General features: G+C 52.7%; 1 protein-coding gene across 1 annotated transcript in view; it reads left to right on the forward strand.

Annotated features, from left to right (window-relative positions):
* Window positions 1–26,481, forward strand: part of TEX11 (testis expressed 11) — a 68,655-nt gene extending 42,174 nt beyond the window's left edge. The window contains exons 12-21 of the mRNA XM_075572676.1: window positions 3,904–3,944; window positions 8,919–9,005; window positions 18,599–18,669; window positions 18,750–18,866; window positions 18,974–19,046; window positions 19,257–19,406; window positions 20,546–20,654; window positions 23,988–24,108; window positions 25,211–25,372; window positions 25,566–26,481. Coding sequence (XP_075428791.1) covers window positions 3,904–3,944; window positions 8,919–9,005; window positions 18,599–18,669; window positions 18,750–18,866; window positions 18,974–19,046; window positions 19,257–19,406; window positions 20,546–20,654; window positions 23,988–24,108; window positions 25,211–25,372; window positions 25,566–25,637 — 1,003 coding nt within the window. The 3' untranslated portion in view covers window positions 25,638–26,481. The remainder of the gene's footprint in view (window positions 1–3,903; window positions 3,945–8,918; window positions 9,006–18,598; window positions 18,670–18,749; window positions 18,867–18,973; window positions 19,047–19,256; window positions 19,407–20,545; window positions 20,655–23,987; window positions 24,109–25,210; window positions 25,373–25,565) is intronic.
* The last annotated feature ends 422 nt before the right edge of the window (window positions 26,482–26,903 follow it).

Genomic DNA, 26,903 nt, shown 5'->3' on the forward strand with positions numbered 1-26,903 from the left:
GCGTGCTGGCTCCTGGTGACGTCATTAGGCGCGCTGGCTCCTGGTGACGTCATTAGGCGTGCTGGCTCCTGGTGACGCTCTGTAGGCGTGCTGGCTCCTGGTGACGTCATTAGGCGTGCTGGCACCTGGTGACGTCATTAGGCGTGCTGGCTCCTGGTGACGTCATTAGGCGTGTTGGCTCCATGTGACGTTATTAGGCACGCTGGCTCCTGGTGACGTCATTAGGCGTGCTGGCTCCTGGTGACGCTCTGTAGGCGTGCTGGCTCCTGGTGACGTCATTAGGCGTGCTGGCACCTGGTGACGTCATTAGGCGTGCTGGCACCTGGTGACGTCATTAGGCGCGCTGGCTCCTGGTGACGTCATTAGACGTGCTGGCTCCTGGTGACGTCATTAGGTGTGCTGGCTCCTGGTGACGTCATTAGGCGTGCTGGCTCCTGGTGACGTCATTAGGCGTGCTGGCACCTGGTGACGTCATTAGGCGCGCTGGCTCCTGGTGACGTCATTAGGCGTGCTGGCTCCTGGTGACGTCATTAGGCGTGCTGGCACCTGGTGACGTCATTAGGCGTGCTGGCTCCTGGTGACGCTCTGTAGGCGTGCTGGCTCCTGGTGACGTCATTAGGCGTGCTGGCACCTGGTGACGTCATTAGGCGTGCTGGCTCCTGGTGACGTCATTAGGCGCGCTGGCTCCTGGTGACGTCATTAGGCGTGCTGGCTCCTGGTGACGTCATTAGACGCGCTGGCTCCTGGTGACGTCATTAGCAAAGCCCACAACACACACACACACACACACACACATTAGCTCAGCAAAGCCCACAACACACACACACACACACACACACACACATTAGCTCAGCAAAGCCCACAACACACACACACATACACACATTAGCTCAGCAAAGCCCACAACACACACACACACACACACACACACACACACACAAGCTCAGCAAAGCCCACACACACACACACATTAGCTCAGCAAAGCCCACAACACACACACACACACACACACACACATTAGCTCAGCAAAGCCCACAACACACACACACACACACACACACACACACACACACACATTAGCTCAGCAAAGCCCACAACACACACACACACACACACACACACTAGCTCAGCAAAGCCCACACACACACACACACACACACACACATTAGCTCAGCAAAGCCCACAACACACACACACACACACACACACATTAGCTCAGCAAAGCCCACAACACACACACACACACACACACACACACACACATTAGCTCAGAAACGCCCACAACACACACACACACACACACACACACACACACACATACACACACACACACACATTAGCTCAGCAAAGCCCACAACACACACACACACACACACACATTAGCTCAGCAAAGCCCACAACACACACATACACACACACACACACACACACACTAGCTCAGCAAAGCCCACAACACACACACACCCACACACACACATTAGCTCAGCAAAGCCCACAACACACACACACACACACACACATTAGCTCAGCAAAGCCCACAACACACACACACACACACACACACACACACTAGCTCAGCAAAGCCCACACACACACACACACACACATTAGCTCAGCAAAGCCCACAACACACACACACACACACATTAGCTCAGCAAAGCCCACAACACACACACACACACATTAGCTCAGCAAAGCCCACAACACACACACACACACACACACACACACACACACACACATACACACACACACACACACATTAGCTCAGCAAAGCCTACAACACACACACACACACACACACACACACACACATTAGCTCAGCAAAGCCCACAACACACACACACACACACACACACACACACTAGCTCAGCAAAGCCCACAACACACACACACCCACACACACACATTAGCTCAGCAAAGCCCACAACACACACACACACACACACACATTAGCTCAGCAAAGCCCACAACACACACACACACACACACACACATTAGCTCAGCAAAGCCCACAACACACACACACACACACACACACACACACACACATTAGCTCAGCAAAGCCCACAACATCCTTCAGGAGACAGAGATCCTCATCTTGCGCTAGTGACATGTCCCTGTCCTTACTTGTGTGGCTCCTGGTGACGTCATTAGGCGTGCTGGCTCCTGGTGATGTCATTAGACGTGCTGGCTCCTGGTGACGTCATTAGGCGTGCTGGCTCCTGGTGACGCTCTGTAGGCGTGCTGGCTCCTGGTGACGTCATTAGGCGTGCTGGCTCCTGGTGACGTCATTAGGCGTGCTGGCTCCTGGTGACGTCATTAGACGTGCTGGCTCCTGGTGACGTCATTAGGCGTGCTGGCTCCTGGTGACGCTCTGTAGGCGTGCTGGCTCCTGGTGACGTCATTAGGCGTGCTGGCACCTGGTGACGTCATTAGGCGTGCTGGCTCCTGGTGACGTCATTAGGCGCGCTGGCTCCTGGTGACGTCATTAGGCGTGCTGGCTCCTGGTGACGTCATTAGGCGCTCTGGCTCCTGGTGACGTCATTAGGCGTGCTGGCTCCTGGTGACGTCATTAGGCGTGCTGGCTCCTGGTGACGTCATTAGGCGTGCTGGCTCCTGGTGACGTCATTAGGCGTGCTGGCTCCTGGTGACGTCATTAGGCGTGCTGGCTCCTGGTGACGTCATTAGGCGTGCTGGCTCCTGGTGACGTCATTAGGCGCGCTGGCTCCTGGTGACGTCATTAGGCGTGCTGGCTCCTGGTGACGTCATTAGGCGTGCTGGCTCCTGGTGACGTCATTAGGCGCGCTGGCACCTGGTGACGTCATTAGGCGCGCTGGCTCCTGGTGACGTCATTAGGCGTGCTGGCTCCTGGTGACGCTCTGTAGGCGTGCTGGCTCCTGGTGACGTCATTAGGCGTGCTGGCTCCTGGTGACGTCATTAGGCGTGCTGGCTTCTGGTGACGTCATTAGGCGTGCTGGCTCCTGGTGACGTCATTAGGCGTGCTGGCTCCTGGTGACGTCATTAGGCGCGCTGGCTCCTGGTGACATCATTAGACGTGCTGGTGACGTCATTAGACGTGCTGGCACCTGGTGACGTCATTAGGCGTGCTGGCTTCTGGTGACGTCATTAGGCGTGCTGGCACCTGGTGACGTCATTAGGCGTGCTGGCTCCTGGTGACGTCATTAGGCGTGCTGGCTCCTGGTGACGTCATTAGGCGTGCTGGCACCTGGTGACGTCATTAGGCGTGCTGGCTCCTGGTGACGTCATTAGGCGTGCTGGCTCCTGGTGACGTCATTAGGCGTGCTGGCACCTGGTGACGTCATTAGGCGTGCTGGCTCCTGGTGACGTCATTAGGCATGCTGGCACCTGGTGACGTCATTAGGCTTGCTGGCTCCTGGTGACGCTCTGTAGGCGTGCTGGCTCCTGGTGACGTCATTAGACGTGCTGGCTCCTGGTGACGTCATTAGGCGTGCTGGCACCTGGTGACGTCATTAGGCGTGCTGGCTGCTGGTGACGTCATTAGACGTGCTGGCTCCTGGTGACGTCATTAGGCGTGCTGGCACCTGGTGACGTCATTAGGCGTGCTGGCTCCTGGTGACGTCATTAGACGTGCTGGCTGCTGGTGACGTCATTAGACGTGCTGGCTCCTGGTGACGTCATTAGGCGTGCTGGCTCCTGGTGACGTCATTAGGCGTGCTGGCTCCTGGTGACGTCATTAGACGTGCTGGCACCTGGTGACGTCATTAGGCGTGCTGGCTCCTGGTGACGCTCTGTAGGCGTGCTGGCTCCTGGTGACGCTCTGTAGGCGTGCTGGCTCCTGGTGACGCTCTGTAGGCGTGCTGGCTCCTGGTGACGCTCTGTAGGGTTGCTCTTTACTCCTTATTTTATTTATTTCCCCAGAGTCGCTGATAAAGAACTCCTGCTTTCTTATTTAAACACAGGTACTGTCCCGCTCTGCTTCCTCCTCATAGGTTTGAGCTATGTGACAGGGTACTGGTACTAGTGACATGCTGCTGTGTGACAGGGTACTGGTACTAGTGACATGCTGCTGTGTGACAGGGTACTAGTGTCATGCTGCTGTGTGACAGGGTACTAGTGACATGCTGCTGTGTGACAGGGTACTGGTACTAGTGACATGCTGCTGTGTGACAGGATACTAGTGACATGCTGCTGTGTGACAGGGTACTGGTACTAGTGACATGCTGCTGTGTGACAGGGTACTAGTGTCATGCTGCTGTGTGACAGGGTACTAGTGACATGCTGCTGTGTGACAGGGTACTGGTACTAGTGACATCCCGCTGTGTGACACGGTACTAGTGACATGCTGCTGTGTGACAGGGTACTAGTGACATGCTGCTGTGTGACAGGATACTGGTACTAGTGACATGCTGCTGTGTGACAGGGTACTGGTACTAGTGACATGCTGCTGTGTGACAGGGTACTAGTGACATGCTGCTGTGGTACAGGGTACTGGTACTAGTGACATGCTGCTGTGTGACAAGGTACTGGTACTAGTGACATGCTGCTGTGTGACAGGGTACTAGTGACATGCTGCTGTGTGACAGGGTACTAGTGACATGCTGCTGTGTGACAGGATACTGGTACTAGTGACATGCTGCTGTGTGACAGGGTACTAGTGACATGCTGCTGTGTGACAGGGTACTAGTGACATGCTGCTGTGTGACAGGGTAGTGGTACTAGTGACATGCTGCTGTGAGACAGGATACTGGTACTAGTGACATGCTGCTGTGTGACAGGGTACTAGTGACATGCTGCTGTGTGACAGGATACTGGTACTAGTGACATGCTGCTGTGTGACAGGGTACTGGTACTAGTGACATGCTGCTGTGTGACAGGGTACTAGTGACATGCTGCTGTGTGACAGGGTACTGGTACTAGTGACATGCTGCTGTGTGACAGGGTACTGGTACTAGTGACATGCTGCTGTGTGACAGGGTACTAGTGACATGTTGCTGTGTGACAGGGTACTGGTACTAGTGACATGCTGCTGTGTGACAGGGTACTAGTGACATGCTGCTGTGTGACAGGATACTGGTACTAGTGACATGCTGCTGTGTGACAGGGTACTAGTGACATGCTGCTGTGTGACAGGGTACTAGTGACATGCTGCTGTGTGACAGGGTACTGGTACTAGTGACATGCTGCTGTGTGACAGGGTACTGGTACTAGTGACATGCTGCTGTGTGACAGGGTACTAGTGACATGCTGCTGTGTGACAGGGTACTGGTACTAGTGACATGCTGCTGTGAGACAGGGTACTGGTACTAGTGACATGCTGCTGTGTGACAGGGTACTGGTACTAGTGACATGCTGCTGTGTGACAGGGTACTGGTACTAGTGGCATGCTGCTGTGTGACAGGATACTGGTACTAATGACATGCTGCTGTGTGACAGGGTACTAGTGACATGCTGCTGTGTGACAGGATACTGGTACTAGTGACATGCTGCTGTGTGACAGGGTACTAATGACATGCTGCTGTGTGACAGGGTACTAGTGACATGCTGCTGTGTGACAGGGTACTGGTACTAGTGACATGCTGCTTGCTGTGTGACAGGGTACTGGTACTAGTGACATGCTGCTGTGTGACAGGGTACTAATGACATGCTGCTGTGTGACAGGGTACTAGTGACATGCTGCTGTGTGACAGGGTACTGGTACTAGTGACATGCTGCTTGCTGTGTGACAGGGTACTAGTGACATGCTGCTGTGTGACAGGGTAGTGGTACTAGTGACATGCTGCTGTGTGACAGGGTACTGGTACTAGTGACATGCTGCTTTGTGACAGGGTACTGGTACTAGTGACATGCTGCTGTGTGACAGGGTACTAGTGACATGCTGCTGTGTGACAGGGTACTGGTACTAGTGACATGCTGCTGTGTGACAGGGTACTAGTGACATGCTGCTGTGTGACAGGATACTGGTACTAGTGACATGCTGCTGTGTGACAGGATACTGGTACTAGTGACATGCTGCTGTGTGACAGGGTACTAATGACATGCTGCTGTGTGACAGGGTACTAGTGACATGCTGCTGTGTGACAGGGTACTGGTACTAGTGACATGCTGCTTGCTGTGTGACAGGGTACTGGTACTAGTGACATGCTGCTTTGTGACAGGGTACTGGTACTAGTGACAGGGTACTAGTGACATGCTGCTGTGTGACAGGGTACTGGTACTAGTGACATGCTGCTGTGTGACAGGGTACTAGTGACATGCTGCTGTGTGACAGTGTACTGGTACTAGTGACATGCTGCTGTTTGACAGGGTACTAGTGACATGCTGCTGTGTGACAGGGTACTAGTGACATGCTGCTGTGTGACAGGGTACTGGTACTAGTGACATGCTGCTGTGTGACAGGGTACTGGTACTAGTCACATGCTGCTGTGTGACAGGGTACTAGTGACATGCTGCTGTGTGAGAGGGTACTGGTACTAGTGACATGCTGCTGTGAGACAGGGTACTGGTACTAGTGACATGCTGCTGTGAGACAGGGTACTAGTGACATGCTGCTGTGTGACAGTGTACTAGTGACATGCTGCTGTGTGACAGGGTACTGGTACTAGTGACATGCTGCTGTGGTACAGGGTACTAGTGACATGCTGCTGTGTGACAGGGTACTAGTGACATGCTGCTGTGTGACAGGGTACTGGTACTAGTGACATGCTGCTGTGGTACAGGGTACTGGTACTAGTGACATGCTGCTGTGTGACAGGGTACTGGTACTAGTGACATGCTGCTGTGAGACAGGGTACTGGTACTAGTGACATGCTGCTGTGAGACAGGGTACTGGTACTAGTGACATGCTGCTGTGTGACAGGGTACTGGTACTAGTGACATGCTGCTGTGTGACAGGGTACTGGTACTAGTGACATGCTGCTGTGTGACAGGGTACTAGTGACATGCTTGCTGTGTGACAGGGTACTGGTGACATGCTGCTGTGTGACAGGGTACTGGTACTAGTGACATGCTGCTGTGAGACAGGGTACTAGTGACATGCTGCTGTGTGACAGTGTACTAGTGACATGCTGCTGTGTGACAGGGTACTGGTACTAGTGACATGCTGCTGTGGTACAGGGTACTAGTGACATGCTGCTGTGTGACAGGGTACTAGTGACATGCTGCTGTGTGACAGGGTACTGGTACTAGTGACATGCTGCTGTGGTACAGGGTACTGGTACTAGTGACATGCTGCTGTGTGACAGGGTACTAGTGACATGCTGCTGTGTGACAGGGTACTGGTACTAGTGACATGCTGCTGTGAGACAGGGTACTGGTACTAGTGACATGCTGCTGTGAGACAGGGTACTGGTACTAGTGACATGCTGCTGTGTGACAGGGTACTGGTACTAGTGACATGCTGCTGTGTGACAGGGTACTAGTGACATGCTGCTGTGTGACAGGGTACTGGTACTAGTGACATGCTGCTGTGTGACAGGGTACTAGTGACATGCTGCTGTGTGACAGGGTACTGGTACTAGTGACATGCTGCTTTGTGACAGGGTACTGGTACTAGTGACATGCTGCTGTGTGACAGGGTACTAGTGACATGCTGCTGTGTGACAGGGTACTGGTACTAGTGACATGCTGCTGTGTGACAGGGTACTAGTGACATGCTGCTGTGTGACAGGGTACTGGTACTAGTGACATGCTGCTGTGTGACAGGGTACTGGTACTAGTGACATGCTGCTGTGTGACAGGGTACTAGTGACATGCTGCTGTGTGACAGGGTACTGGTACTAGTGACATGCTGCTGTGAGACAGGGTACTGGTACTAGTGACATGCTGCTGTGTGACAGGGTACTAATGACATGCTGCTGTGTGACAGGGTACTGGTACTAGTGACATGCTGCTGTGTGACACAGTACTACTGACATGCTGCTGTGTGACAGGGTACTAGTACTTATGGCAGTGAGGTGCTGCTGTGTGACTGTCATTTAGGTTGCGGCCATTTTTCCGCGACTCACCCTGCCACCGTCAGCCACTTCGTCGCTAAAGTAAGTGCCTAAACCCTCTACCCTCATCCCTCCCACCCTCAACCCCCCTCCCCTAATCTCTTACCCTAACTACCCCTTCCCTAGAACCCCCTACCCACTGTCCGGCCGTGTGACCCTGGGAAGGGCAGCACTGTCCGGCCGTGTGACACTGGGAGGTGCAGCACTGTCCGGCCATGTGACACTGGGAAGGGCAGCACTGTCCGGCCGTGTGACCCTGGGAGGGGCAGCACTGTCCGGCCATGTGACCCTGGGAGGGGCAGCACTGTCCGGCCGTGTGACACTGGGAGGGGCAGCACTGTCCGGCCGTGTGACACTGGGAGGGGCAGCACTGTCCGGCCGTGTGACACTGGGAGGGGCAGCACTGTCCGGCCGTGTGACACTGGGAGGGGCAGCACTGTCCGGCCGTGTGACCCTGGGAGGGGCAGCACTGTCCGGCCATGTGACCCTGGGAGGGGCAGCACTGTCCGGCCGTCCTGGGATGGGCAGCACTGTCCGGCCGTGTGACCCTGGGAGGGGCAGCACTGTCCGGCCGTGTGACACTGGGAGGGGCAGCACTGTCCGGCCGTGTGACACTGGGAGGGGCAGCACTGTCCGGCCGTGTGACACTGGGAGGGGCAGCACTGTCCGGCCGTGTGACCCTGGGAGGGGCAGCACTGTCCGGCCGTGTGACCCTGGGAGGGGCAGCACTGTCCGGCCGTGTGACACTGGGAGGGGCAGCACTGTCCGGCCGTGTGACACTGGGAGGGGCAGCACTGTCCGGCCGTGTGACACTGGGAGGGGCAGCACTGTCCGGCCGTGTGACACTGGGAGGGGCAGCACTGTCCGGCCGTGTGACACTGGGAGGGGCAGCACTGTCCGGCACATTTCTCATTGTTCTCTATTGTACCTTTTGCTATGAAGCCTATAAGAAGCTTGCTGAGCCGCTGAGTGAGGGAGCGCCGAATCCGGACACGCGCACCTGTGAGGCAAACTGGTTCCGGAAAATTGGTGAGAAGCAAATGAGTGAATGGGCCATGGTGTGTTATGGGATAACGCTGCCTAGTAATGTGGCCCTTAGTGTGTCCGTGTCCTGCGCCGCCGGCCAGAGACCCAACCTGGCTTAGGGTTAAATTATTATCCCTTATATTAACACAAGCCCATCTGGGTATAGGGTTGCCAGGTGTCCGGTTTTGAACCGGACAGACCGATATTTTGCCCCTCTGCCCGGTAAAAAATGAGAGGTAATACCGGACATGTATGTGTGCGGCGGGGACATGTATGTGTGCGGGGGGGACATGTATGTGTGCGGGGGGGACATGTATGTGTCCGGTATTTTCCCCCTCTGGACGTGTGGGCAACGCGAGTGCTAAGAGTGGCCAGGTGCAGGGGCTCTTACCTCCGACTCAGAATCAGGCTTCAGCGCCCCTGGTGAAAAAATAAAATCTTTTCTGGACTGGTCAGAGTTTCTTACACATGTTAATCTAGATCCACAGGATGGCCCATTCTGCAAGGGTCAAAACAATCCTGAAATAATTCTCTTTCAATGTTCCTTATCTGTAAGATGTGTTTCTTGCTAAGGAGGCTTTATCAGAATGAATTATTGCAAGACGCACCTTCTCTTTACTGGAGAATGAATGTGTTACTGTTATCTGAACTATTCGGGAAACATGAAGAACCGCCCAGCATGCTCAAAAACAAAACAAGATAGTTAAGTAAAGTTAAGAAAACAGCATTATTTACTATACCCCACTTACAAAAAAAACAACCTGAAGATAATGTTTTCACAGGGAAAAATGTAGAAGATCAATGGGCAGTCTTTAAAACATTGTTAGAAAAGCACACTTATCAGTGTATACCCTTGGGTAATAAGTATAAAAGAAATAAGTCAAAGCCAATGTGGCTAAATAAACAGGTAGGGGAGGAAATGGACAAGAAGAGGAAGGCGTTTAGATTCTTTAACTCAGAAGGGACGGAGACATCGTGTCAGAATTATAAGCAATGTAACAAAAATTGCAGAAGGGCAATCAAATTAGCAAAAATGGATAATGAAAAAGGATTGCGATAGAAAGTAAGGTCAACCCTAAAAAGTTCTTTACGTACCTTAATAACAAAAAAATGAGAAAAGAAAATATAGGACCCTTTCAGTGTGAGATGGGCAGGCAGATTATTGGAGATAAGGAAAAAGCAGAGGTATTAAACACATTCTTTGCCTCTGTGTTTACCAGGGAAGAATCAAGTTCAATAGTAGTGCCGCAGGAGGAAGCCACAACCTCCATATTAATGAACAATTGGTTAACTAAGGAAGAAGTTCATAGGCAGCTTGATAAAATTAAAGTAAATAAAACACCTGACATCCAAGAGTTCAAGGGGTTAAGTTCAGAAATAGCCAAAACATTACATTTAATATTCAAGGACTCCTTTTCCACAGGCTCAGTACCACAAGATTGGCGTAAAGCATATGTGGTGCCTATATTTAAAAAAGTGAGCTAGATAACAACCGGGAATTACAGACCTGTAAGCCTGACTTCAATAGTGGGGAAGCTACTTGAAGGTTTAATACGGGATAATATTCAGGAATACCTAATGGAAAACAAAATTATTAGTAATAGTCAGCATGGATTTATGAAGGATCGATCATGCCAAACTAACCTTATTTGTTTCTTTGAGGAGGTAAGTAGGAATTTAGACCAGGGTAATGCAGTTGATGTGGTCTACTTAGATTTTGCAAAGGCTTTTGATATGGTTCCCCACAAGAGATTAGTGTACCAAATAAAGCAAATTGGACTCCGTAATAATATATGCACCTGGATTGAAAACTGGTTGAAGGACAGATAACAGAGGGTTGTCATAAATGGAACTTTTTCAGGTTGGGCTAAAGTCGTGAGTGGAGTACCTCAGGGATCGGTACTGGGACCCCTGCTTTTTAACTTGTTTATTAATGACCTTGAGGTTGGGATCGAGAGCAAAGTCTCCATCTTTGCTGATGATACTAAATTGTGTAAGGTAATAGAATCAGAGCAGGATGTAATTTCTCTCCAGAAGGACTTGGATAACTTGGGCAGGTAAATGGCAGATGAGGTTTAATATAGATAAATGTAAGGTTATGCATTTGGGAAGCAAGAATAAACACGTGACTTACAAATTAAATGGGGATAAATTGGGGGAATCCTTGATGGAGAAGGATTTAGGAGTGTTTGTAGACAGTAGGCTTAGCAATAGTGCCCAAAGTCATGCAGTAGCTGCAAAGGCAAACAAGATCTTATCTTGCATCAAACGGGCAATGGATGGAAGGGAAGTAAACATAATTATGCCCCTTTACAAAGCATTAGTAAGACCACACCTTGAATATGGAGTACAATTTTGGGCACCAATCCTAAGAAAAGACATTATGGAACTAGAGAGAGTGCAGAGAAGAGCCACCAAATTAATAAAGGGGATGGACAAGCTAACTTATGAGGAGAGGCTAGCTAAATTAGATTTATTTACATTAGATATGAGGCGTCTAAAATGGGATATGATAACTATATACAGCAAAACAAAGAGCTAGACAGCACTCAATATAATATTACAACCGAAAATGGCTACAGGGTGCTGCTGAAGGGAACAGGGAGGACCCTAAACAAAGAACGGAGCGCATGGAAGGCAGGACGTTAAGGAAGTATTTATTAAACACACAGTAACTTTAAAAACATACAATTAAGTTCAGCCACTCGAACGGTATAATCCCCTCACACCTCCAACGCCAACACAGCGAGAGCCACAGAATCCCCTCTACTCGAGCAGACCCGGATCCCCACGCGGTTGTCAAACCGGAAGTAGACCCGGAGCGTTCTTTCCAGGCAAAGCCGAATATCTGGCGAGAGCGCTGCCTGGCGAGAGCGCTGCCTGGCGAGAGCTGCTGCCTGGCGAGAGCTGCCGCCTGGCGAGAGCGCTGCCTGGCGAGAGCGCTGCCTGGCGAGAGCTGCTGCCTGGCGAGAGCTGCTGCCTGGCGAGAGCTGCCGCCTGGCGAGAGCTGCCGCCTGGCGAGAGCTGCCGCCTGGCGAGAGCGCTGCCTGGCGAGAGCTGCTGCCTGGCGAGAGCTGCCGCCTGGCGAGAGCTGCCGCCTGGCGAGAGCTGCCGCCTGGCGAGAGCTGCTGCTTGGCGAGAGCGCTGCCTGGCGAGAGCGCTGCCTGGCGAGAGCGCTGCCTGGCGAGAGCTGCGCTCTCAGTAACTCGTCTCAGGGAGGTGGTCACACAACTAAGCATGGGTTTATTTGTTGTGGACACTAAAACAACCCTATACGCGTTTTGCGCTAATTAGCGCTTCTTTAGGAGGTATGTAAGCATGCTGGGGTATGTCCCTTATATACAGGCAAACATAATCTTATTGGCCCAGATGCTAAAAACGGAAGTGCATTAATAGGACAATTGCTCTGTTAATCACAAGGTGTTTGATTACAAACAACAGACATAATTCTACAGATAATACTTACACACCATTGACAACATTATACAACTACACCAAAACCATTAAATTTTTTAAATCTAAAATTAATTAAAAACTATATAAAGATCTATATCTATATCTATATATATATATATATATATACAGTATATAATGTGTAGAACAGCCATGGAAAAATTGCCTACCCAATGAAACTACATACTGGGACATCAATATTTAACCCATTGTTCCCTCTCCTCTAAATATTTTTATATGCAAAAACTTTAATGTTCAGAACTTTTCGTCATGCTAATCTTAAACTCCTTATCACTATAATTACAAAAAGCTGCATAACACTTAAATTAACCATAAATATTAGAGAAACAGTATTCAGATTAACCGTTGTCCCAGAAACTATCCGAGATCTTTAATTACTTTAAATGGCGAAGTCTGACCGGAATAGCTAACATCCCTTCTAACATTAATTCCAATTAAAAATATCTTATTAAAACTCCTCCCCAAATTTTTTATTTTATTAAAAATTGTTTTATTAGTAAAAATATATTTTAAATGATAAAACAGACAATCATCCTAAATGAGCTCTCGCCAGGCAGCGCTCTCGCCAGGCAGCGCTCTCGCCAGGCAGCGCTCTCGCCAGGCAGCAGCTCTCGCCAGGCAGCGCTCTCGCCAGGCAGCGCTCTCGCCAGGCAGCGCTCTCGCCAGGTGGCAGCTCTCGCCAGGCAGCGCTCTCGCCAGGCGGCAGCTCTCGCCGGGCGGCAGCTCTCGCCAGGCAGCACTCTCGCCAGGCAGCGCTCTCGCCAGGCGGCAGCTCTCGCCAGGCGGCAGCTCTCGCCAGGCGGCAGTTCTCGCCAGGCAGCAGCTCTCGCCAGGCAGCAGTTCTCGCCAGGCAGCGCTCTCGCCAGGCAGCGCTCTTGCCAGGCAGCGCTCTCGCCAGGCAGCAGCTCTCGCCAGGCAGCGCTCTCGCCAGGCAGCAGCTCTCGCCAGGCAGCAGCTCTCGCCAGGCAGCGCTCTTGCCAGGCAGCCCTCTCGCCAGATATTCGGCTTTGCCTAGAAAGAACGCTCCGGGTCTACTTCCGGTTTGACAACCGCGTGGGGATCCGGGTCTGCTCGAGTAGAGGGGATTCTGTGGCTCTCGCTGTGTTGGCGTTGGAGGTGTGAGGGGATTATACCGTTCGAGTGGCTGAACTTAATTGTATGTTTTTAAAGTTACTGTGTGTTTAATAAATACTTCCTTAACGTCCTGCCTTCCCTGCGCTCCGTTCTTTGTTTTGTGTCTGATGTGTCCGGTTGATCGCCGGAGAGCTTTGGCGTTGCGGGAGGAAGAGGACCAGGCACGTGGCAGAAGACGACTGACGAGCGTGGAACCTTTTGTGGAATTGAGGACCCAAAGACCTCCAAACAATATCACAGAAACCAGGGGTTCCCAGCACTCGCTGCCGCAAAAGTGATAATAGAAATAGGATAATGCCAATTCCAAAATGTAATAATAGAAGCACAAGATTATAAAAATGGAAACATACAAAGCAACACAAAGAAAGCGCGAATCTAAGTGTAAATGTAAGGGAAAACACAGGGACAGGGAGACGATAGACAAGGGAAAAACCGCACACATGGAAGTATGGGAAGGGTGAAAAGGAGAAAGGGATAAATAGGGGGGCAACCTTTTGGGGTAAAGACCCCTTTCTCAGGCCCGTTCGCTAAGGTCCCACAGACCAAAGGTACTTCCCTAATTCCCGGTGTCCATATACAGCACTATGGGTCTTGCGCCCTTTTCTTTGTATTTTCTGTAGTTTCTTTTGTACCCGAGGGTTGGATCCAACTTGAAGGAGCTGCATTACCCATTTATGAATTGGACTGGACTTTGTACACATACACATGGCATTTTAATGTGTTTATATTCATCTATAACAGTGTATTTTTTCTGTTTCATAAGGCAAGAGTGCTAGCTGATTTATCCATTCAAGAGTTATTAATATATTTACAATTTATTTACAATTTGTTATATCCATCCATTCTATCAGCACTTATGACCCTTTTTTTGTCCATATACAGACCCCAATAATAGAATACCAATAAACTGATAATCCAAAGCAAAAAATACCCTGGGATGGTTGCTGTAATCTCCAGTGATCACATGATGAGGATTCTGCCAATAGATGAAGTTCCTTCTAACCACGCCCACCAATGACATCACCCACAACAGGGTATTTCAGCAAGAACTTTTGCTTACTCTCAGCAGCAGCCCCATTAAAGCAACAAGCAGGAGAGTTGGAGAGTGGGAGATTTTGGAGACAGGAATACTGGATCATTTAAACTCAAGTGCAGTATATACGGTGCAGTATATACGGTGCAGTATATATGGTGCTCCTCTTTTCCTGGAGATTCTGTGACTTTTTTGCTTATATTATTCATTGACATTATAGTCTATATTTTTTGCTTTGGATTCTCAGTTTATTGGTATTCTATTATTGGGGTCTGTATATGGACACCGGGAATTAGGGAAGTGCCTTTCGTCTGTGGGACCTTAGCGAATGGGCCTGAGAAAGGGGTCTTAACCCCAAAACGTTGCCCCCCTATTTTTCCCTTTCTCCTTTACACCCTTCCCATACCTCCCTCTGTGTGTTTTTTCCCTTGTCTATCGTCTCCCTGTCCCTGTGTTTTCCCTTACATTTACACTTAGAATCACGCTTTCTTTGTGTATGGCATGTTTCCATTTTTATAATCTTGTGCTTCTATTATTACATTTTTGAATTGGCAGTATCCTATTTCTATTATCACTTTGCGGCAGCGAGTACTGGGAACCCCTGGTTTCTGTGATATTATATACAAATATATTCAGGGACAGTACAATGGGCTTTCAAAATAACTATTTATCCCACGAGCAGTACAAAGGACTCGGGGGCATCCCTTAAAGAGGAAAGGAGATTTCACCAGCAACAAAGGAAAGGGTTCTTTACAGTAGGGGCAGTTACAGTGTGGCATTCATTACCCATGGAGACTGGGATGGCAGATACAATAAATGTCCAACCTTTTTTTGAACACATCTTTTTAGATGGGAAAGGTAAACAGGGAAATACCAAATAAGTAAACATGGGAAGGACACTGATCCAGGGATTAATCCGATTGCCAATTCTTGGAGTCAGGAAGGAATTTATTTTTCCCCTTATGAGATATCATTGGATGATATGACTCTGGGGTTTTTTGTTTGCCTTCCTCTGGATCAATAAGTAAGTATAGATATAGGATAAAGTATCTGTTGTCTAAATTTAGCATAGGTTGAATTTGATGGACGTACGTCTTTTTTCAACCTCATCTACTGTGTAACTGTATGTAACTATGTAACAGTTAATAAGGAGAGAGGATCAAAAATAAAAAGGATTTTCTGTTTCTGGAATGATTGAGCGCCAGATGGAAGCCGGTCTCCCCGAGACTCTCAGAGCTGCGTCCAGGTGAAGTTCTTTCAAAACTTAAGCGGTCTCACACTTTAATCTGCTCTGTAACTGCTACATACGCCGATTACATATATTATCTGTAACTGTTCATGCAATGTCTGTATATATAATGTATAACCCTGTTCATTTAATGTAACCATGTATTTTTTTATAACGCTGTGCCCAGGACATACTTGAAAGCGAGAGGTATCTCTCAGTGTATTACTTCCTGGGAAAACATTTTATAAATAGACTAGCTGAGAGACCCGGCGTTGCCCGGGATGTAAATGCGTAATAGGTAGTATTATTTATACATCGTGGAACAATAGGTGAGTATTTGTTGTAAAGGTTGGATAATAATATTGAAAAGAAAGATGGAATAAAATGTAATACGATGTTGTTTAAAAATGGTTTATTGTAAACACACCACAGTACAATGTATATTTTGGTGACATAACAGATGTAAAAATGTGAGGCGTGTGTCCTGCTAGGGTGTGAGGCGGCAGGTGGCGCGTGGGTTGTGAGTGCTGTCTGTGAGTGGGGGTCCTGCTAGGGTGTGAGGCGGCGGGTGGCGCGTGGGTTGTGAGTGCTGTCTGTGAGTGGGGGTCCTGCTAGGGTGTGAGGCGGCGGGTCAGTGATGTCGGTGCGTAGGGGCGGGAGGCAGCAGGTATGTGTCGAGTGTGGCGGCAGGTATGTGTCGAGTGTGGCGGGAGTCTGTTGAGTGCATGCAGCGGCTGTGAGGCGGTGGGTGAAAGGCAGAGGTGGGCGGAGTAAGGGCGGGTGAAAGGCAGAGGCGGGTGGGCGCGAAAGCAGAGGCGGGGAGGCAGGAAGGCGGGCAGGAAGGCGAAGATTGGTGGGAAGGGGGGGAAGGGTGTGGGAGGGGGGGAAGGGGGTAGGGTGTGGGAGGGGGGAAGGGGGTGGGAGAGGGGAAGGGGGTGGGAGAGGGGAAAAGGGTGGGAGGGGGGAAGGGGGTGGGAGGGGAGGAGGGGGAGGGAAAGGGGAGGAGGGGAAGGGAAAGGGGAGGAGGGGGGGGGAGAAAGGGGAGCGGGGCGGGGGGAGAAAAAGGAGCGGGGCGGGGGGAGAAAGGGGAGCGGGGGGAGGGAGAAAGGGGAGCGGGGGGAGGGAGAAAGGGGAGCGGGGGGAGGGAGAAAGGGGAGCGGGGGGGAGAGAGAAAGGGGAGCGGGGGGGAGAGAGAAAGGGGAGCGGGGGGGGGAGAGCCGGCGTTGGCCGTGAGTTACATTTAGCTCTAGGAAAAGGGGGAGGGGGGGAGAGGGGGGGAAAAGGAGGGGACGGGGGAAAAGGAGGGGGGGACAGTGGACATGAGGGGGGGACAGTGGCCGGGGGGGGGGGCAGTGGGCGGGTGGGGGGGGACAGTGGAAAGGACAGTGGACAGGAGGGGATGGGAGGGGGGGGGAAGTGGACAGGAGGGGGGGGGAGAGTGGACAGGAGGGGGGGAGAGTGGACAGGAGGGGGGGAGAGTGGACAGGGGGGGAGAGTGGACAGGAAGGGGGGGACAGTGGACAGGAGGGGGGGGCAGTGGACAGGAGGGGGGGCAGTGGACAGGAGGGGGGGGCAGTGGACAGGAGGGGGGGGGCAGTGGACAGGAGGGGGGGTAGTGGACAGGAGGGGGGGTAGTGGACAGGAGGGGGGGGTAGTGGACAGGAGGGGGGGGGTAGTGGACAGGAGGGGGGGGGTAGTGGACAGGAGGGGGGGGTAGTGGACAGGAGGGGGGGGGTAGTGGACAGGGGGGGGGTAGTGGACAGGAGGGGGGTTGGTTTGCTTTAAATTGACGGGTCCCTCCTCTCCACTCCCCCTGTATCTTTCTCCGCTCCTGACCCCCCCGATGTGTAGCTCCGGTCCCCACTCTACAGTGTAACACACACACGCACACAGACACACACACAAACTCACCTCTCCTTCTGGCCGCCGCCATGTTAGTTAGTCCGCGAGGGAGGAAGGGGTCCTCCGTCCGCCGCCATCTTAGGTGCCGCGTGGCAGCGGTAGGCTGCCCTGGCCAATGCCTGTCCCCGCGCCAGGGAGGTGAGCGGGAGGTGAGCGGGGGGTGAGCGGGAGGTGAGGGGGGGTGAGAGGGAGGTGAGGTGAGCGGGAGGTGAGGGGGGTTGAGAGGGAGGTGAGGGGGGTTGAGAGGGAGGTGAGTGGGAGGTGAGCGGGAGGTGAGGGGGGTTGAGAGGGAGGGGAGGTGAGTGGAGGGAGCGGGAGGTGAGTGGAGGCAGCGGCAGGCTGCCCTGCCCACTGCCTGTCCCCGCGCCGGGAGTTGAGCGGGAGGGAGGTGAGTGGAGCGGGAGGTGCAGGGAGTTGAGCGGGAGGGAGGTGGAGGGAGGTGAGTGGAGCGGAAGGTGAGTGTGATGGGGGGGGGAGAGGACAGAGAGAGAGAGGTGTGTGTGTGTGTGTGTCTCTGTGTGTGTGTGTCCGTCCTTTGGCCCGTCACTCCGCCTCTGGCCAATGAGAGGTGTGCGGGGGCGGGCGGTCCAAGGGACCAATGAGATTGCCGCTAGGGACGCAGACATACAGTGCTTTCAGAAATATATAGTAGATGAGTAGATTATAGTAAATCCGGGGCGCAGCGCAGACCGCTGCCGTCTTGGGAAGCTCCTCCCAGAAGTGTCCAGGCTGCACACGAAGAATATAAATACAGCGTTATTGCTTGTTTGTCTCTGCTGAATAACAACGTTCCCCCTTTGCTTCTGTTCTTCCTGCCCCCGTCAGCGTGGAATGTGGCTGTTCAGAGTGAGACCTCCCCAGAGGTGATGAGGGACTGCTTCCTTCTCTCCTACAAGGTACATGTCGGCAGGCTGAGGGCACGCTGGGACTCCGGCGCCCCTGCCCTCCTCACACTTCTCTCTGCGTCTCTGTACAGCTATCCCTGTTCTGTCCCTGTGATAAGCCTATCCTAGTGGCACAGAAGTCGTGTCTCCTGATGGCAGCTGCTGTAGACCTGGAGATGGCCAGGAAGGTCATGGACCTTGAAGAGCAGGTACCATCCTGACCTCTTGTGACCCTAACTTGCTCCTGACGTGGTCCCCCGTTCAATGAGCCCACACTCTCACTGCTGGTTACCTTCTGCTCATTTTCCTTTTGCAGGTAAAGCTGCTCAAACTGTCACTGCAACATATCCAGCTGTGCAGAGAGATCTGGGGAGTCCTGCAATCTAAACGTATGTGCTACACATCGTCCATATTGGAACACTTTTCCCATGTGTGACAGAGCTACACACACCCAACATAGAACCACATGTTCTAGGTGTTACTACAATACAGACACACTCAGTATGTAACCCATGAGGCCCCATGTGTGACAGCTAAATGCACCCAACACTATACACTATACAATACAGAGACACACTCTCCCTTTCTCCCCTGCTCAGGTGATTTCTCTCAGGACCCTACAGAGATTATCTTGTTACTTTATGAGTTTGAAGTCCGAGCCAAACTGAATGACCCCGGGGTGGAGGCTGTGCTGGGGTCTGTGTGGGAGCTGCCCAACCTCGATATCAAGACTTTAGAAACAATTGCCTGTAAGTTATATGTGCCTGCTGTATATAAGGTGTGTGACGTCACAGCGGCCGGCGTGTGTAGTGAAGTCAGAGCGGCCGGCGTGTGTAGTGAAGTCAGAGCGGCCGGCGTGTGTAGTGAAGTCAGAGCGGCTGGCGTCTGTGATGTCACAGCGGCCGGCGTTTGTGACGTCAGAGCGGCCGGCGTTTGTGACGTCAGAGCGGCTGGCGTGTGTGACGTCACAGCGGCTAGCGTATGTAGTGAAGTCACACACAGCGGCCGGCCTGTGTAGTGAAGTCAGAGCGGCCGGCGTGTGTAGTGAAGTCAGAGCGGCCGGCGTGTGTAGTGAAGTCAGAGCGGCCGGCGTGTGTAGTGAAGTCAGAGCGGCCGGCGTGTGTAGTGAAGTCAGAGCGGCTAGCGTGTGTAGTGAAGTCAGAGCGGCCGGCGTGCGTGACGTCACAGCGGCCGGCGTTTGTGACGTCACAGCGGCCGGCGTTTGTGACGTCACAGCGGCCGGCGTTTGTGACGTCCCAGCGGCCGGCGTGTGTGACGTCACAGCGGCCGGCGTTTGTGACGTCACAGCGGCCGGCGTGTGTGACGTCACAGCGGCCGGCGTGTGTAGTGAAGTCAGAGCGGCCGGCGTGTGTAGTGAAGTCAGAGCGGCCGGCGTGTGTAGTGAAGTCAGAGCGGCCGGCGTGTGTAGTGAAGTCAGAGCGGCTGGCGTCTGTGATGTCACAGCGGCCGGCGTTTGTGACGTCAGAGCGGCCGGCGTTTGTGACGTCAGAGCGGCTGGCGTGTGTGACATCACAGCGGCTAGCGTATGTAGTGAAGTCACACACAGCGGCCGGCGTGTGTTACGTCAGAGCGGCCGTTTGTGACGTCACAGTGGCCGGTGTGTGTGACGTCAGAGCGGCCGGCGTGTGTGACGTCAGAGCGGCCGGTGTGTGTCGTCAGAGCGGCCGGCGTGTGTGACGTCAGAGCGGCCGGCGTGTGTAACGTCAGAGCTGGCTTGTGGAGGTTCATTGTCCTGGTTGGATGCAGAAGACGAGGATTCTGTTCAGACGTCCTGCCCAGAAGGTCCAAGCAGATTGAACATGAAATATTAGAAATGTCACGTTATATTTACACGATCCTTCTCGTACTTCTCTCTGGTTTCCTGAAGATGTGTCCATGGAGGCGCCGGCATATTACCCATCTGTGAGGAAGCGGGCACTGCAGAGCGCATTGTCCCTGCACAGGAAGCACAACCCAATGGATGTGCCCAGGTTCAGGTAACACCTTCCTCCCCAAACCCAGAGCCCTGAGAAAATGCCACCATGAGACACGTGCAGGACACGCGAGAGAAACCCTCTGCATAGACCGAAGATCAGCTGTGGCATTCGGATCTATAGGGGCCTATCTGTAACTGTCTGCCTGCCTGACTGTAACTGTCTGCCTGTCTGTCTGTAACTGCCTGCCTGTCTGTAACTGTCTGTCTGTCTGTAACTGCCTGCCTGTCTGTCTGTCTGTAACTGCCTGCCTGTCTGTCTGTAACTGCCTGCCTGCCTGTCTGTCTGTAACTGCCTGCCTGTCTGTAACTGCCTGTCTGTCTGTAACTGCCTGCCTGCCTGTCTGTCTGTAACTGCCTGCCTGCCTGCCTGTCTGTCTGTAACTGCCTGCCTGTCTGTAACTGCCTGCCTGCCTGTAACTGCCTGCCTGCCTGCCTGTCTGTAACTGCCTGCCTGCCTGTCTGTCTGTAACTGCCTGCCTGTCTGCCTGTCTGTAACTGCCTGCCTGTCTGTAACTGCCTGCCTGCCTGCCTGCCTGCAACTGCCTGCCTGTAACTGCCTGCCTGTCTGTAACTGCCTGCCTGTCTGTAACTGCCTGCCTGTCTGTAACTGCCTGCCTGCCTGTCTGTAACTGCCTGCCTGCCTGTCTGTCTGTAACTGCCTGCCTGTCTGCCTGTCTGCAACTGCCTGCCTGCCTGCCTGTCTGTAACTGCCTGCCTGTCTGTAACTGCCTGCCTGTCTGTAACTGCCTGCCTGCCTGTCTGTAACTGCCTGCCTGCCTGCCTGTCTGTAACTGCCTGCCTGTCTGTAACTGCCTGCCTGTCTGTAACTGCCTGTCTGTCTGTAACTGCCTGCCTGTCTGTAACTGCCTGCCTGCCTGTAACTGCCTGCCTGCCTGTAACTGCCTGCCTGCCTGCCTGTCTGTAACTGCCTGCCTGCCTGTCTGTCTGTAACTGCCTGCCTGTCTGCCTGTCTGTAACTGCCTGCCTGTCTGTAACTGCCTGCCTGCCTGCAACTGCCTGCCTGCCTGCCTGCCTGTAACTGCCTGCCTGTCTGTAACTGCCTGCCTGTCTGTAACTGCCTGCCTGTCTGTAACTGCCTGCCTGTCTGTAACTGCCTGCCTGTCTGTAACTGCCTGCCTGTCTGTAACTGCCTGCCTGCCTGTAACTGCCTGCCTGTCTGTCTGTAACTGCCTGCCTGTCTGTAACTGCCTGCCTGTCTGTAACTGCCTGCAACTGCCTGCCTGCCTGTAACTGCCTGCCTGCAACTGCCTGCCTGTCTGAAACTGCCTGCCTGTCTGTAACTGCCTGCCTGTCTGTAACTGCCTGCCTGCTTGTCTGTAACTGCCTGCCTGCCTGTCTGTAACTGCCTGCCTGCCTGCCTGCCTGTCTTCAACTGCCTGTCTGCCTGCGCCTGCCTGTAACTGCCTGCCTGCCTGTCTGTAACTGCCTGCAACTGCCTGTCTGTAACTGCCTGCAACTGCCTGCCTGTCTGTAACTGCCTGCCTGTCTGCCTGCGCCTGCCTGCCTATCTGCAACTGCCTGCCTGCCTGTAACTGCCTGCCAGCCTGTAACTGCCTGCCTTTCTGTAACTGCCTGCCTGTCTGTAACTGCCTGCCTGTCTGTAACTGCCTGCCTGCTTGTCTGTAACTGCCTGCCTGCCTGTCTGTAACTGCCTGCCTGCCTGTCTGTAACTGCCTGCCTGCCTGCCTGTCTTCAACTGCCTGTCTGCCTGCGCCTGCCTGTAACTGCCTGCCTGTAACTGCCTGCAACTGCCTGTCTGTAACTGCCTGCAACTGCCTGCCTGCCTGTCTGTAACTGCCTGCCTGTCTGCCTGCGCCTGCCTGCCTATCTGCAACTGCCTGCCTGCCTGCCTGTCTGTAACTGCCTGCCTGCCTGTCTGCAACTGCCTGCCTGTCTGCCTGTCTGTAACTGCCTGCCTGTCTGTCTGTAACTGCCTGTCTGCAACTGCCTGCCTGTCTGTCTGTCTGTCTGCGCCTGCCTGCCTGTCTACCTGCGCCTGCCTGCCTGTCTGCAACTGCAGGCAGTAGCTGCAAAGGCAAACAAGAGCTTATCTTGCATTAAACAGGCAATGGATGGAAGGGAAGTAAACATAATTATGCCCCTTTACAAAGCATTAGTAAGACCACAGCTTGAATATGAAGTACAATTTTGGGCACCAATCCTAAGAAAAGACATTATGGAACTAGAGAGAGTGCAGAGAAGAGCCACCAAATTAATAAAGGGGATGGACATTCTAACTTATGAGGAGAGGCTAGCTAAATTAGATTTATTTACATTAGAAAAGAGGCGTCTAAGAGGGGATATGATAACTATATACAAATATATTCGGGGACAATACAAGGAGCTTTCAAAAGAACTATTCATCCCACGTGCAGTACAAGTACTCGGGGTCATCCCTTAAGGTTAGGAGAAAGGAGATTCCACCAGCAACAAAGGAAAGGGATCTTTACAGTAAGGGCAGTTACAGTGTGGGATTCATTACCCATGGAGACTGTGATGGCAGATTCAATAAATTTGTTCAAAAAAAGGTTGGACATCTTTTTAGATGGGAAAGGTATACAGGGATATCCCAAATAAGTATACATGGGAAGGATATTAATCCAGGGATTAATCCGATTGCCAATTCTTGGAGTCAGGAAGGAATTTATTTTCCCCTTATGAGATATCATTGGATGATATGACACTGAGGTTTGTGTTTGCCTTCCTCTGGATCAATAAGTATAGATATAGGATAAAGTATCTGTTGTCTAAATTTAGCATAGGTTGAACTTGATGGACTTAGTTACATATTAGATTAGGTTGAAAAAAGACTATGTAACTGCCTGTAACTATGTAACTGCCTGTAACTATCCGCCTGTCCTATCTATAACTATCAGTATGTATAGCTGTCTGTTTGTCTGATAGCGATTAGACAGCCAGCCTGACTGATGGCAATTAGACAGACTGATAGCAATGAGACAGCCAGACAGACATAGTGATTATATAGACAGACTGATGGCGATGAGATAGAGACAGAGATAGTGATTAGATAGACAGCCAGCGATTAGTCAGACAGACTTGTCTTATAGTCTGATAATAGTTAGATAGACAGATATCTATATCTAAAGCTGCAGTGAAACATGTGGCCACTAGGTGTCAGCGTCGCGCCGTATAACGCTATGCACAATATAAGGGTGGTATGACAAGGCGCTGTAACCGCTCCCAGGAGCTGCTGTGTTATACCCAACATTTTATCTCATGGTAACCCAACCCCTGAAGTGCCCTCCGCACAGAGGCAGCTTGTAACTAACGTAATACTGTTTTTGCCCATCAGTAAGTGCCTGCATAGCCTGGTGAAGCTCAGTCTCCCTGAGGGAGCTGTGGGGCTGGATAGCGGTAACCAAGAGGTGGTATGGGGGTATTACCAGGAGGCACTGCCCATCATCGCCAGCTCTGTGAGTGCCATGGGGGGCAGCTACACCCAGAGACTGCAGGGGGGAGGGGGGCAGCCACACCCAGACACTGCAGGGGGGAGGGGGGCAGCCACACCCAGACACTGCAGGGGGGAAGGGGGGCAGCTACACCCAGACACTGCAGGGGGGAGGGGGGCAGCTACACCTAGACACTGCAGGGGGAGGGGGGCAGCTACACCCAGACACTGCAGGGGGGAGGGGGGCAGCTACACCCAGACACTGCAGGGGGGAGGGGGGCATCTACACCAAGACACTGCAGGGGGGGGGCAGCTACACCCAGACACTGCAGGGGGGGGGGGGCAGCTACACCCAGACACTGCAGGGGGGAGGGGGGCAGCCACACCCAGACACTGCAGGGGGGAGGGGGGCAGCTACACCCAGACACTACAGGGGGAGGGGGGCAGCCACACCCAGACACTGCAGGGGGGAGGGGGGCATCTACACCAAGACACTGCAGGGGGGAGGGGGGCAGCCACACCCAGACACTGCAGGGGGGAGGGGGGCAGCCACACCCAGACACTGCAGGGGGGAGGGGGGCAGCCACACCCAGACACTACAGGGGGGAGGGGGGCAGCCACACCCAGACACTACAGGGGGGAGGGGGGCAGCTACACCCAGACACTGCAGGGGGGAGGGGGGCAGCCACACCCAGACACTGCAGGGGGGAGGGGGGCAGCTACACCCAGACACTGCAGGGGGGGGCAGCCACACCCAGACACTGCAGGGGGGAGGGGGGCAGCTACACCCAGACACTGCAGGGGGGAGGGGGGCAGCTACACCCAGACACTGCAGGGGGGAGGGGGGCATCTACACCCAGACACTGCAGGGGGGAGGGGGGCATCTGCACCCAGACACTGCAGGGGGGAGGGGGGCAGCTACACCCAGACACTGCAGGGGGGAGGGGGGCATCTGCACCCAGACACTGCAGGGGGGAGGGGGGCAGCTACACCCAGACACTGTAGGGTAAGGTTTTGGTACTTTGTCACAAACCTCCTTTTTCGAGCTCTCCCAACACTTAGCACGTAAACCACACGGTGGCGCCGTTGCACTTTCCCCGCAAGGCTCAGGGTTTGTGTGTGCTCAGGATTACCCGGAGATGGAGACGCTCTGGCTGATGACTCGGGCCTGGAACACGGGGATCTTCCTGTACAATGTGAGGAAGTACATGGACGCAGAGCGCTGGTGTGCGCTCGCAATGCGACTACTCAACTACCTGGGATCTCTGAAGTGCAGCTACGAGAATCAGGTGTGTAGGGGAGAGAGCGAAGGAATGGGAGTGAGGAGGGTTACCTGATCGTATGAGAGAACAGAGCAAGTATGGCAAGAGTGCGAGTCATGTGTCAGAACATGGATGTGAGGAAGAGCAATGTGGGCATGTGAAGAGAGCGAGGAGCAGGGACAGCAGGGACAGCAGAGACAGACCCTTCTGTTTGTTATAGATGACCGGTCTTTACAGCGAGATTCTGGATCGGCTGGACAGGGCAAACAAAGGCCTGCCCAAAGAAGAGTAAGTGTGTGGAGCGCTCGGGACCACACCTGCCCCAGCCTCTCACCGCAGCTTCTCACCGCAGCTTCTCACCGCAGCCTCTCACCGCAGCCTCTCACCGCAGCTTCTCACCGCAGCCTCTCACCGCAGCCTCTCACCGCAGCCTCTCACCGCAGCTTCTCACCGCAGCCTCTCACCGCAGCTTCTCACCGCAGCCGTCAGGGATCATTTCCCATTCTTCAATATTTGTGCATTTCATGTTTTAACCTGTTAACAAGCTCAGCGTTGAAGTGATGCCGGGGAGTTATTACTCCTCATCATGTGAGAATGAGTATCTGTGCCCCTGCACACTTCATGCGTGACGCGTGAGCTCATCACCTCGCAAAGCAGTTTTGTAGGATTTTATGGACTTTGTCCTTTGCTGCACATCAGAAGGTTCTCCCCGCCCATGTGCTCCTACAACGCTTCAGCATTAATTAAAGGCGTTGCATTCTTCTGCGAGTAAACGTTGAGCAGCTGCCACTTACAAGTCATGTCAACCAGACTCTGAACTGGGCTGCTATGCAGATGTTCTGACCCGGCCAGTGTGCACCACAGCCAGTGCATGGCACAAGCACATCTACAGACTGGTCCTGGAGCCCAGCCACGTGTGAGAAATTAACTGGTCAGGGAGTTATATGGGGAGCGAGAAGCACAGAAAGAAGACCCATCGCACACTAACAACGAGGCGTTCAACCAAGTGTATTCAAAAAAGCCAACATGGCAGAAATAGGCCAAAGAAAAGGAACAGAACCTCCCTCGGGCTGTCTGCTTTTATGTTGGCATTACACCAGTTATGAGTTCATAATAAAAATAAGTGTTGTACTTTCCTGGCTTGTGAATGTCACAAATGTGTAATGGGTGCACAAACACCCACTGGGTGCTGCGTGTTTCTTTTCTGTCCCCTGCACAGGACCACTCATTCTTGCTGAGCACAGAACCTGCACTTACCTGCAGCAGGTGAGAAGAGGTTGGAGTCGCTCAGGAACAGGTTTCCGCTGCTCTAGTAACTAGAGCCAAGGAAAGGGCCAGCTCAATGCTGTGCAGAATAGGTGTGTAGTGTAACACTGCGAGACAACGCACAGCAGGGAGGCACCTTCCTGGCACTGTGTGACCACTGAAAAGACCAGACCCTTCTGAAAACATGACCTAGTGTGATGGTGAGGGGGTAAACCAGGCTCAATAAAAGGTTAAGCCCACTTGGTTACCCGATCCATGTTTTGGGGTCCTAGAGTGTCAGCTCTTGGGCCCA

The sequence above is a fragment of the Ascaphus truei genome, chromosome 16, assembly GCF_040206685.1.
Source record: "Ascaphus truei isolate aAscTru1 chromosome 16, aAscTru1.hap1, whole genome shotgun sequence".
Classification (NCBI taxonomy): domain Eukaryota; kingdom Metazoa; phylum Chordata; class Amphibia; order Anura; family Ascaphidae; genus Ascaphus; species Ascaphus truei.